Source organism: Mirounga angustirostris, unplaced genomic scaffold, assembly GCF_029215605.1.
Source record: "Mirounga angustirostris isolate CCGP_5_RB_7025 unplaced genomic scaffold, mMirAng1.0.hap1 SCAF_6, whole genome shotgun sequence".
Classification (NCBI taxonomy): domain Eukaryota; kingdom Metazoa; phylum Chordata; class Mammalia; order Carnivora; family Phocidae; genus Mirounga; species Mirounga angustirostris.
The window spans coordinates 129,041,458-129,054,814 of record NW_026991714.1 but is presented as its reverse complement, the minus strand read 5'-3'; the positions used below and the strand labels follow the sequence as shown (position 1 = coordinate 129,054,814).

Genomic DNA, 13,357 nt, shown 5'->3' with positions numbered 1-13,357 from the left:
AGGGGGTGCTCTCAAATTGCCAGAAACTAGGTCAGTCAGAACCACCTGGGGAACTTCATAGAAATGCATGTTCTTGGGCTCTGGCCCCAGATCTACAAAATCTACATTGTCATCAGCCCCACTCCCAGGTGATTTTAATGCATTTTGAGAACCACTGCATTGGAGTATGAGCTCCTGGTAGGTTAAGGGTTTGTTTTTTTTAAATATTTTATTTATTCATTTGAGACACAGAGATACAGAGAGAGAGCATGAGCAGGGGGAGTGGCACAGGGAGAGGGAGAAGCAGGCTCCCCGCTGACCCTGGGATCATGACCTGAGCCGAAGGCAGATGCTTAACCATCTGAGCCACCCAGGCGCCCCTTTGGTTTTTTTTAATCTTTATTTATCTTTGCATCCTTTGTGTCAGGTCCACATTCATTAAGTGTTCAAATCACCTTGTAGTGGCATTATTCAGTAGATGCTGCATGCATGAGAGTCTTCCACAGAGTAAATGCAAATGGGCACAAAGAGACCAGCAGTGTCTTAGCCGGAACCTGGGCCGCCTAGAAACAACCTTCAGATAATATGTCCCAATTAAAACAATGCTCTTCTCACACAGGCCTTGGGCAGAGCAGTCTAGGTAGTGAGAGAAACTCCAGGCTTTAGAATCAAAAGACCAGGGTTTAAAAAGAAACAAGGGATGCCTGGGTGGCTCAGCCAGTTGAGCATCCAACTCCTGGTTTCAGCTCAGGTCACGATCTCAGAGTCGTGGGATCAAGCTCCATGTTGAGCTCCAGTCTCAGCTCAGAGTGTGCTGGAGATTATTGCCCTCTCCCTCTGCCCCTCCCCTGATCATGAGCCTGCTCTCTCTCTAAAATAAATAAATAAAATATTAAAAAAAAAAAAAAAGAAAGAAAGAAAAGAGAAGAAAAATCAAAACTTCCATTACCATTTTCCTAGCTAGCTGAGCAACTCTGGGCAAACCGGCTTACCTCCTGTAAGCCTCAGCATGCACCTCTATAGAAATAGAATCGTACTACCACTTAAGACAGGGTTGTTATGTGGATTAAGAGAGAAAAAAAAGTATGAAAGTACAAATGTATTATGTATGATAAAGACCAATAGCATATATATTTTTGTCATTTTTTAAAAACAGAATTATCACCAAGTAATCTTTAGAAAGCTAGCTTTCCCATAGCTCCAGTAAAGAATGTAGTTACACTGTCAGACACAGAAATGCTAGAAATACACAAAATTATGTAACCAAAAACAGTCAAAGTTTTTATAGGCAAGGTCTGAATCACAGAGGGGTCTTCAAGAGGACTTCTAGTTCAACCTTCTACCAGGGATTTGTTCAGAAACAAGAGCTTAAGAGGTGCCTAGGTGGCTCAGATGGTTGCTTAACCATCCGATTCTTGGTTTCAGCTCAGGTCATGATCTCAGGGTCCTGAGATCAAGCCCCGCCTCAGGCTCTGCGCTCAACGTGAAGTCTGCTTAAGATTCTCCCTTTACCCCTCCACTCACCGCCCTCCGTCGCCCCTGCGTGCACACTCTCCCTCTCTCAAATAAATAAATAAAGCTTAAAAAAAAAAAAAGTAAAGAAGAGCTTAAGATTCCCCTGCTGTTGACCCTCTCAGATGCTCCCCAGAATGACCAACCCAGCCCTTCACTTGATCTATTGCATCCTCTCACTCAGCTGAGAGGAGGTGACTGGACATGGGCCCTCATCTTCTTGTCTCAATATACAAGATGACTAGCATATTGATATAGTAATCAACAGCCTCCCAACCCCCAGTCAGCTCACGCTGGTAGACCTGTCCACTCCACCCTCTACCTCTGGTCCTCAGACTTCTAGTTTCCCATACTCTTGCGGTCCTATGGGGTCTCACATCCCTTAGGGATGAGTACATAGAAATAATGGTTACATTTTTACTAAATGCCTATGCTCAGCCAGCCAAGGTGCTCATGTTTTAAATACACTCTTTTGTGAAAACCCCTCAATAACTCTTCCAGTAGGTTTTATTATTTTCATTTCAAAGATGAGGTTCAGAGCAGTTAAGTGGCCTGCCCAAGACCGTGGGGGAGCCGGGATTTGGACACAGGACTTTCTGGCTCCCCCGGCCTGCTCCTTCCACCTGATCACACAGTCTCCACCTCTCTCCCCCTGACATCTGACATACATGCATGGGATGCTTCATCCAGCTCATCTCCAATGCTGCTCAAAGTCCTCACCAGGGCTCACTCCGCCCACAGGTTAAAAGGACAGCCTTCCTTGGGGGATAGAGGAGGCGCTCGAATGCCCCCCACCCGCTGGTCTAACAGCTGCACCAAAGGCACACTGCAGATTAACAAGAGAACCGACAGTATGTATGGAGTGAGCTTTTCAGAGACACTGACTTTTAAAGAATTTGGGGCAATCCAAGGGAGATCTGCTCACCCAGCACTTTTCTAACAGTGAGACGAACCCAGCAGCCCCTAGCAGCACCTCGCTAAGGCTTCTGGTTTGATCTCATCTGTGGCTATTCCTCACCCAGGAACAGGCAGCAGAGGGTGTGTGTCTGTCCCCACCCCCTCTTACAGCCACTGGTTACAGTTACACATTCCGATACAGACATGCCTCTCAGACCAAAGGGGGGTGGGGTGGCCAACTCTCAGAAGCCCTGGAACAAATAGTTGGCAACAGCTGTGTTCTCAGCAGACAGCAGTTGGTCTCTTGCTACTGTTTTCTCATTCCACACTAGGTTACGGACTATAATTTAGTGCCCCTACTTCAAACAGCAGTTCGTAAAGCAATCAAGACTCTGCCACAGGGGTCTGTTGGCTCTGAAAAATCTGTCAGGAACGCCAAAATGTGGCCAATCCCACTCCCATCCCTCTGAGATATCCAGGACGTCCCTGAGCCACACAGCCCTGACCGTGTACACGCCTACAAGGAGAAAAAGCCTCTGGGAGCCCTTCCCTCTAGAAGATCCCTCTCCCCCCAACGCAGACTCTCTTTAGAATGAGAGAACTGTTAAGAAATCTCTGCTAACTAACCAAATCAAAATGGAGAAGGAATAAAAGCAGTTTGGATCAAGAATCTAGTCTGCCTCTCCTCTTCCCCAGTCTCTCCCCTCAGCTGTTTCTTCTGTAAGGCTCTGGAAACAGCTTTATGGTATCTAATGGAAAATCAGAATGGACGGCCCCAGAGACCTCAGGGGGATGTAGGGGGTTAAGAACACGGTGGCTCTGGAAGTAAGGAGCAACTAGCACACAAGAAGAGAAGACTGGAAATTTCTGCATGGGAGCTGGCCTGCTCGAGCTGCGAGACATCTTTCTCAAAGGTTCCCTCCACCCAAAGCAGTAGTACAACAAAACAAGCTCCCACCCTTCTTCCCTGCCCAAACCCGATCCACGGATAGCCAGTTCAATTACCTGTCTAAGACCCAAAAGGAAAGGCATCCTGCAAGAGCATCGTCCACACTAACGTTTGGAACAAAGGGCTTTTAAAAAGTTAAGGTCTTGGAATGAGCATTTCCCCAGGTGGACCTGCGTGCTCCGCGGTCCCAGTTAACTGGCCTTCCTTAGCAAAGAAGAGAAAGTAAACAGAGTCCCGGGACCAGGCAGGCGCTCTCCCTCCTGCTGTCCTCGCTACTCCCCCCGCCTGGCTCCGACCCACCCCCACCTTCTCGTGACATATCTCAGACGCAGCAAAGCTCAAGCTGTCTGCCAAGGGGGAAATGACATCAGTTCAGGCACAGCAGAAAAAACTCCAGACAGCTGCTGTGGAATACTGAGGAGGATGTGCTGCAAACCCATGATGCCAGCCCAGGACCCTACCTAGCCCTGGAGCCTGAGACATCAGCTCCCCTCAGCTCTGAGCTGGCTCTGAGCATATAAATCAAATCCCTCCAGCTGAAAAGAGCCCCATTTCTCTGAATAAGGACTGGAGGCTAGAACTCCCAGGCTATTCTTTCTCCTCCTTGGGAAAAATAATCAAGCCCAGTGATTTGTCAGTTTCACAGAGACTTCTCTGCCCCCACTCCCACCAGAATCAGCACTCAGTAAATAACAGTTGTATTAAGCCTGGCTATCCCAACTTTCTCTGGGGATTGAGGCAGTTAGCAGGGAGGGCTTGGAGGCACCTTTCCCCCAGCCAAGGTAGGACGTGCCACCTCGGATGCTGACCTCTGGAGCCCTCGCTTCTACAGGAGAGTTTATATTTCATAAACAAACTGCGCATGCACAGGTGCCAACATCTTTCCTCACTTGTCTTACAAAAGGTACAACAAGTCCCACGGCAGCCTCCAAGTTGCCAGTAAAGCAGATCATCTATATTTAAACCAACTCTTGCTTCTGAAAAGTTCACCACCCTAGGTTCATCATGCTTTCTTCTCTAAGCTCAACTTATGGAGAAAATGGCTAACAGCAAGCTCTGCACAAGAAGCAAAGGCCCGGCGGCTGGCGGCTGGTGTAGGCCAGCTCTCCTCTGGCCACCCTTCCCTAAAAAACAGGTCTCGGCCTCTCTCCCCAGCCCTAAATCCTCCATCAAAGACAACACTCACAAAGAACAAAAGGTTCATGTTTGGATTTGTACTTGCAGAAATGACTCCTTTTGGAGGACTTTATAAATCCAAAGTTACTTTCTAGTAACTTCTGGGGCTAAAAATTGATTCTATTTTTCCACCACTCAAAGCAAGTGTATCTCCTCTTTTTATTTTCTGCAACAGTTTTCTTCCAGTGATATTCATCAAAGGCCTCCATGGGAGTGGCACAGTGCCGGGCATGACCCAGGTAAATCTGAAATGACTTGCAAATTAGTATCTCTCACCCCCACCTCGGACAATAAATTAGCCGCACACAACACTTACAGCATGGTGAGTTGCCAACAGTACTTTTCAATCATTAGTGAATCCAGCCAGACACACAATGTGCTTGCTGCAGGTCTCCCACTGATGGTCAAGGTCACACTGACTTTCCTGACAAGGAAATGAATGAGCCAAGCCAGCTGAGCCATTTCCTCGAGGGTCATGAAAAGAATGAACCTGAACCGCAGCCTCACTGCTACGGAGAGAGAGGGGGAGTGATGTGTAGAGAGCAGTAGCTTCTGCTGTTGCAGGTGTTTTGGGGTCAGGGGGCCATTCTTCAGCAAATATGTATTCTCAAGACGAGGCCACAGAGTCGATCCCATGCCTTGCTCTGCACAAGAAGCAAACACTCTCACCCACAGGCCAAATCAGCAGACAGGAGGACAGGAGACAGGCAGGCCCGGATATCAAGGCACAGTTTTCAACACCCTCCTTTCATTTCCTCAGTCCCCTGGCTATCGCTGACCACCACAAAACACATGCAGCATGATGACTTTTGTCGGCCAAACTGGAGGAAAGGGCATCTGCAGCCCTTCCTGGGCAACTCTGGTCTGAACTTACCTAATAAGACACAGTGGCACCTGCAAATCTCTGGAAAGAGTCCCAGGGCATAAGTGTACTTACCCATTCATTGCACACCTACTGAATGCCCACAGTGTGCCAGACACTGTTCCAGGTGCTGGGGACACTGCGATGAGCAAAACGCTCAAGGAACCCTGCTCTGATGGGTTATGGAAGCATTCCACATTTCTAAATAACACTCATCAGCAGTGATCTCTGAATAAGTGGAACTGCAGCAAAATTACTAGAAATCCAAAAATAATTTTGTAAAAGTTCAATCTAAATTATCAAAATTGCATCATAGGCTTCCCGATTTTCCCCTAATGAATCATCATCCTTTTATGGATGTAATTCAAAGCAGTGTTTCTAATCAGCAGCTGTCTACTTTTATCTTCTTATAAGATTATAAAATCCAAAAAAAAAAAAAGAATAAAATCCTGTGTACAAGGCAGCATTAAACTCAATGCATTACACCTAGCACAATATCACATACTCGAACAAAGTGTTTACTGATAATGACTTCGTTCTCACTAATCTTCTCCTTGACCCTCCCACCAACCCCTTGCTGACTAACCCTCATTGAGCCCTGAAATTTGGGGGAAGTGAGGAGAAAAAGAGACTGAACTGGCAAACATGGGCATCCTTAGGAAGAAAAGTTCACTTTTTGCCATGTGACCACAACCCAGTGACGAAGTAGTCAGCTTTGGGATTTCAGAGGCAAGATGATCATTAGCAATTTCTACTCATCTGAAAAAAAAAGGGGTCCTTTTATGTAAGTGACCCAGGCTCATACATGATAGACTAAAGGTAAGTCAAATCCTTCTACAAACAATTTTAGTCATCTGCCTGACAATGCAGAATTTAATTCAATGCTGAATTCACCAACTTAAAAAAAAAAAAGGAAGTCACACTATACCAGAATTAAGCAGGATTATGTTGTCAAAATGTTGCAGTTTAACAACTGTCTATGGGCCCAGGCAATGTCTGAACCCCCCTTCCACTGACCCAGGCCCTTCCTCCCCAATTTAGAAACCCCCCCAAAGATAGTAATGCTGGATTCTGAATAACTTATTATTTAAGAAGACACACTATAACAGTGTATATGTTCATGGCTAAGAGAATTCATCCTTTCATTGTAGAATCTTTTGGCAATATCTTTCTAGGCACCCTATACATTTATAATCTTTAAATTCAGGGATGGAGGCGGGGAGAGTTATTTTTTCAGTACTGACAATGAGCCAGCTTCTGTGCTAAGAACTCCATTTAACCCACATTGTACTTAACACCACAACAAACTCATGATGTAGGTACTACCCCTGTTCAGTTGCAGAAACTGAAGCACATGGACACCTTGCCCCAGGTCACACAGCTAGCAATGGGAGAGCAAGGATACGAATAAAGCCTCTAGCTCCAGACTCTTTCCTTGACAGTAATACAGGTATCGTGGTATTAGACTAAAAGTTACCAATGGGGCAAACACCAGAACTGAGGGTTCAGCTGAACATGGAGCAGACATGCACATCTCTGGTCAGTGGCCCAGACCCTGTTTTAGAAGAATGCCACTTACACCAGCTCTGATAGTTGTATTCCGGAGCACAGCGGACAGGCCCTTGGGCCCCAGGATGCCCATTCTGACCCACTTTGGAGCCTGAGTTCTATGAGGTAAATGATTGGGAAAGCCCTAAAGTTCTCATCCGTTCTCAGCACACAACTGGTCTCCATGCAAGGAGCCAGCTGGAACAGAAGATCTTCCATGCCTTGGATCTCAGGTAACTGGTGAATTGTTCCCACACCATGTCATGGCGAGGTGAGGCTGGAAGGAGACTAGGGCTGAGAGCTGGGGGTTTCTAATTTCACAATCAAGGAATGTGAAGAAAGAGTTTTGTCACAATAAGCCAACAACAGGCTTCTAGGATAGGAGACAATCTCCAGACCCAAGGCCGTTTTTACTAACAGGAGCTTTGGAGCAGAGACTGCTAGGCAGACACAGAACATCTAAAATGAGAGCTCTTTTATCTTTCTCAGGTTGGGCACAGGCACATTTAAATGCCTTCCAGTTTGGACTCAAATACAACACCGGGCGCCTGGGTGGCTCAGTTGGTTAAGCGACTGCCTTCGGCTCAGGTCATGATCCTGGAGTCCCGGGACCGAGTCCCACATCGGGCTCCCTGCTCGGCGGGGAGTCTGCTTCTCCCTCTGACCCTCCCCTCCTCATGCTCTCTCTCTCTCATTCTCTCTCTCTCTCAAATAAATAAATAAATAATCTTAAAAAAAAAAAAACAACACCAAAAAACCCCAAACCAAACCAAACAACAACAACAACAAAAACCCAGAAGTGCAGATGAACTCCAAACCCCAAACCAAAGTGAGCACCACAAAAGTCAAACCAAGGCATCCTCATGTCACGAATGTGAGGCTGGGCATCAATAAAAGGATCCTGAAGTAATTATTTTTGGGGAATGCCATGGGAAGGATTCCAAACCCAAAACAAAGATTTGCAGAACTTTACCAAGTAGAAATGCTAAGGACTAATTAGCTGCCAGAAACCAAGAATATTAGCTTATCTGTGTCCTTGGGCTGGACAAAGGCAGACGTGTAGCAAGCCTGCCGAGACAAGAAAACACCTTTCCTGGTTTCTGAATAGGACAAGGAGTTCTACAAGTCACACAGAGCTGGTGGGGTGCCTGGAAGGGTATCTATGGATATACGGGTACCTGGCTGGCTCAGTCGGTAGAGCACGCGACTCTTGATCTCGGGGTCGTGAGTCTGAGCCCCAAACTGAGCGTAGAGATTACTTAAAAACAAAAACCAAAAAAACCTACAACTGCTTTCCTACTCTTGAGTCTTCCAGGAAAGATGGCTGCGCAAACAGCCCTTAACTGTAGTATGTAATCACTTGCTAAACATCAAACAATATATTTCAGAGAGGGAGTACTCTAATATATGTTGGTACCTCACTCCTTACAGGTGAAAACCCGGAAGCTTCGGTGAAGTTAGGTAACTCATTCAAGGGCACACACCTAGTAGGCAGTGGGGCCGGCACTTCAATCAGGCCTGTGTGACTCTAAAATGGCTCAAACAGGCATGGAAATGGTATTTCAATATTGTAATTGTCACTTCCCCTTCATCTGTGACCCAGAAAGTCACAGTCACATCCAGCCACCCAGGCTGTAGCATGAGGATGAGGAGGGTGCACTACTGGATGAATGAGTCTTGCCCTGGAGGATTTATTGACTTAATTGCCCAGTTAGGGAGAAAAGACAGCAGGTACCTAAACAAACAGAGGTACTCTATAATAAATGTAGGGGGGAGGAGTGGAGACAGTAACTGCAAGATGAGCTCCAAGAAGAGAGGCCGGTCAGGGGCAGAATGGCCAATGAAGGGGCGCCTGGGTGGCTCAGATGGTTAAGCGTCTGCCTTCGGCTCATGTCATGATCCCAGGGTCCTGGGATCGAGTCCCGCATCGGGCTCCCTGCTAGGCGGGGAGCCTGCTTCTCCCTCTGCCTCTGCCTCTCTCTCTCTGACTCTCATGAATAAATAAATAAAACAGTTAAAAAAAAAAAAAAAAGAATGGCCAATGAAAACTGTATCAAAGGACAGGGACTAAAATAACATGGATGCTAAGGGTAGGAAGATGAGCATGGTAGGCAGAGCCAAGTAGAGCCCAAAGCATAAAGACAAGGACACGTGGGGCATCTGAGAAAGACACAAGATGAGGCACAGATGAGCTGGAGGGAGAAGGCAGAAGCCCCACACACTGAGTACCTCTGACCAGCACATTTGTTCTTTCTGATGACTAGGGGAGCACCATGAATAGCAAGGACAGGAATTTCTAGTTTACTTAGTATCTTAGGCTCTCTTTTTGCTTGTTTACATCTTGGAAGTTGCTCTTGTTCCACTCTGAGGGGTGGGGGAGGTGGAGGGAAGATACCTATTTCAAAGGTCTTTTAAATAGAGAGAGAGAGAAATAAAAGTAGCAGAAGGTGATGATGAAATCTCAAGACAATTCCTTTACGCAGTCAGGTTCTGACCCAGCTGTCTTGTCTGAGAAAAAGAGAAAACACACACACACACACACACAAAAGTAGCAGAAGCTGAAACCAGTTTAACAACAGCTCCTTGAGGTTCCTAGCTTTCCTGCCCCCTAAAAAGAAAATCCTTCTGTGCTGACAATCAATCACTCCACAAATATTTATTACCTCCTGGGACAGCCATTTACTGCCTGCTCCAGAGAGCGCAGGGGTCTCTGAATCTCAGCGCAGACCGTGGGCTGTCCCTGAGTTAATGGGCTGCCACTGATCTGCAACTCTAGCTTTATCAAGTACAACAGCAGCCTTGTTTGTTTTTGTACCGAAATGCCAGGTTCGTTTTTTCCTGCCCTGAAAACAGTTCAACCCCCCACCAAACCGGCAAGGAGCCAAGAATTACATGACAATCAGCAAGCTCGGCTCAGGGGCGTCCCCTGACACTTTTCACGTCTCCTCCCCAGCTGCTCTCTAAACTGAAGATTGGAATAAGAACAAAAGGAGGGACGTGGGTCACACCCAGTACCTGACACACACTGCAATGTAACCAGGAAAGAGCACTAACTCCATTAGGGAAATTAGTCTTCAAGGTCTCCACTAAATCTGATTTCATCTCTCCCTTTTATTTCAACTTGGAGCAAGACAAGGAGAGACGTGATCCACTTCGGGTGGGAGCTCGGGTACAGTGGTGGCCGGCCGGCAGTAAGGGCTAACAGGAAGGTCATTTTATTAAAGGCACCTCAACTCTTGAGTCCCGGGAAGCAGCTCCAGGCCCTCTAGCTGCAATGCTGTAAGAGCAATTATTCACACTGTCCAGACAGAGACCATCTTGGTTGTGCTTTTATAGGAAAATCCACCCACTCTTTACGTGCTCATAAGCTCGGCAAAATGATTTCTTCTCAGGCCTAACTCTTCTAAAGTAGAAGCAACTTATGGGCAAGATGTCTAACTTTCACTTCTGTGTCCCTCACCTTACCAAGCAATGCCTTGCACAAAGTAGGCCCTCAAGAAAGGATAGAGAGATGTATGACTGTAAAAAGGAAGCCAATACAGCTGAATCCCCAGACAGTAGGGCAGGTGACATTTTTGTGGCCACAGAAACCCAAGAAACAACTAAGAGATCGGGAGAGCATCTGGATATTACTGGGAAACCCTCTGTGTGTCCCCATTATCTGTACACCTATAATTTCTCTGCTGAGGAGTTTAACGCATTTAAGCCATCTCAAAAGCAAAATTCCCTTACTCAAGGTAGGGATGCACTCTAACCCCATTAGTTTTTCGATTATGGGGACTAAGATGAAGCTGCTCCTGGTTTTGTCGCTGGTCACCAATTAACTCCATTAAGCAACACCTAGAAGTTGCCTTTTTTCTCTTTTTTTTGCACAAAGGATTGTGAAACTTAATAAGGTCTAGCTGGAAACACAGCTCCTGGCACCATATCTTCCCTCATTTCCTGGATCCTATGTAAATCAAATATTACCTCTTCCCTCCTTCGGCTATTTGATAACCAATCTACTCCAGGTCTAAGAGTTCATGGTCAAAAGCACCAGAAGGAAACATTAAGACAATTTATCCCTCCCATAAGTTGTAGGGGGTGGAAAAGCTTCTGGAACACACACATCCACACCCCCAAGTAAAATGATGACGAAGGGTGGTTAAACTGGAGAGGGCATCAGAGCAGATGAATCCTCTGCTCCTTTCATCATATAACTAAATCCTCTGCTCCTTTTGTCACATAATGCTCAACCGCAGGCCACACCTGAACCCGGTACCTGCAGGCAACACAGATGACAGTGGTAAGTAAACCCTACTTCAAAACCACCTTGACCCAGGGCCCAAATCATGAACCACTAGAGTAAAGCAGAAGTAGTAGGCAGAGATATGCTACGATACAGGCCTAAAGCTTAGGGAGAGAAAAGCTAGAAGTGTCCTTGAGAAAGCACACCCCCCCCCCACCCCCGCCATGGCAAGAAGGGAAGTCAGTGCAAGCCACTGGCCCTCCCTGAAAAAAAATCAGCAGGTACTCGTATCTTTGCACTTATATCCATTGTTCCGAAGCCTTCCACTTTATTCAAGATGCACATTCTGGGCAAGGCGTGCTCACTACTGCAGAAAAGGTAGAGCCAAGCAGTGAGAGAGACAATAAATCATCATCCTTGCAGAACTCAAGGTCTATAAACTACCTTCACATCCATTTTAGTTGCTCCTTTTATCAGCCGGTGACGGGGCTAGAAGTTTTTACTATCCCCGCTTGCCAGACAATATAGTGAAGGTCCGAACATGTGCAGCGGCCTAGGACCAGACTTAGAGCTTCTGACAGAAGGGACAGAGGTCTTCCCATGGAACCCCGGCGAGTGACACACACTAGACTCTACCGGGGTGCTGGTATTCTCCCGTGCTACCACCTATCCTCAGGACCCTACAACAATTGCTTAACTTCTCTGAGTTGGCTGGTTACTTCTATCAGCATCACCCAGAGACAACTCTGAGGCAGCCATTTCTGCAATAAGAGGCCCATGTGGTCAAAGAAGGCTGCCGTCTCTTGGGAGATTCACGATGCATGTGCTTTATAGGGAAGCCTCTGAGGAGTCTCACAGTTAAGAAGCCTGTTCAACCCAAAATCTCCTACATTTCAAACAGCACAGTCTTTCTTTCTTACTGAACATGTGTTCATGGCATCATTATCTCTACCGTGTCTGTCAGTCTCCAAACTCTAGGCTCCATTTCTCCCTCAGCAGCTTTGCTCATCTGCTGTGAACCCCCCAGTACTGTATCTTGAGGGCAGGTATGGTCAGCCAGGCACAGGATGGGGACACGTGGCTGATGCCCCTGAAGAGGGGAAAGAGGACAAAATACACTGACAGGTCTTCTCACTTTCTCAGGTTTCTCTGAACATTTGTGCAATCTCAGATAAGAATAGGATTTCCCCCCGAGTTCTCCCTACGCTAGAAATTGAGGGTAAAAGTCCTAAGTTAATCTTTCACTTTACACACTGGGGAGAGGTTGGAAAGGGGTCTTGTCACTGGGGTGACAAGATGACAAAGAAAATTTGGGGGGCGGGGGTTGTTGTCATGTTTGAAACTCCACCACGAGACGTGGTCAAGGGAAAGAGAAAGCGGTAGCTGGAAGGGCACCTCTGACACTCACAGAACTGAGGTGTGTTCTTGGGGAGTAACTTTTTTTAAAGTAGCGGCACACTTAGTGAGGGTTACTTACTTACGAAAGCTGAAGAACTGTCATATATTAGCTGCATTTTCTAATGGTATTTTTACCTCTGGATCTAACTTAAGTTCTCACATGCAAGATCCTATAACATTAAGCAATTGTCCATTTTTTAGGGCATGATATGGTATGGTGGTTATGCTGAGGAACAAATTCTTTTATCTTTTAGAGATTCAAACGGAACTACTCATGGTTGAAATGATATGAAGTCTGCAGTCTTTTTCAAAATAACATCACTGGGCATGAATGGAAGTGAAAGTAGGTATAGACAAAAGAAGACAGCCCATGACAATAAATTGCTGAAGTTGGGTGACGGGGACTTGGGGGCTCATTACAGAGCCCTTGAAGGAACCAAGGAACACCAAAACCTCAAGTGACAAAAGAAAAAAATAGATAAACTGGACTTCCCCCAAATGAAAAACAACTGTACTTCAAAGGGCACCACCGAGAAAGTGAAAGACAAAACAAAACAAAAACCACCGAAAGGGAAAAATATTTGCTAATCATTTATCTGATAAAGGACTCATAAAGGCTTCTTAACGTGAGACTCCTCAGGCTTCCCTGTAAAGCACGTGCATTGCGCATCTCTGAGGGAGACGGCAGCTTTCTTTGACCACATGGGCCTCTTATCGCAGAAATGGCTGCGTCAGCGCCCTCTCTGGGCGATGCTGATAGAAGGAACCAGCTAATACAGAGAAGTTAAGCAACTGGTTCCAGGGTCAT

At 46.3% G+C, this 13,357-nt stretch overlaps 1 protein-coding gene across 2 annotated transcripts in view; it reads right to left on the bottom strand.

Annotated features, from left to right (window-relative positions):
* Positions 1–13,357, bottom strand: part of WBP1L (WW domain binding protein 1 like) — a 58,292-nt gene that overhangs the window by 33,117 nt on the left and 11,818 nt on the right. The window contains exon 1 of one of the 2 annotated variants that reach the window (XM_045878727.3): positions 3,394–3,576. The exons of the other annotated variant lie outside the window; for it this stretch is intronic. Within the exon in view, the coding sequence (XP_045734683.1) occupies positions 3,394–3,420 (27 nt within the window). The 5' untranslated portion in view covers positions 3,421–3,576. Of the gene's footprint in view, positions 1–3,393; positions 3,577–13,357 lie in introns of those variants that run through there. 2 annotated transcript variants of the gene reach the window in all.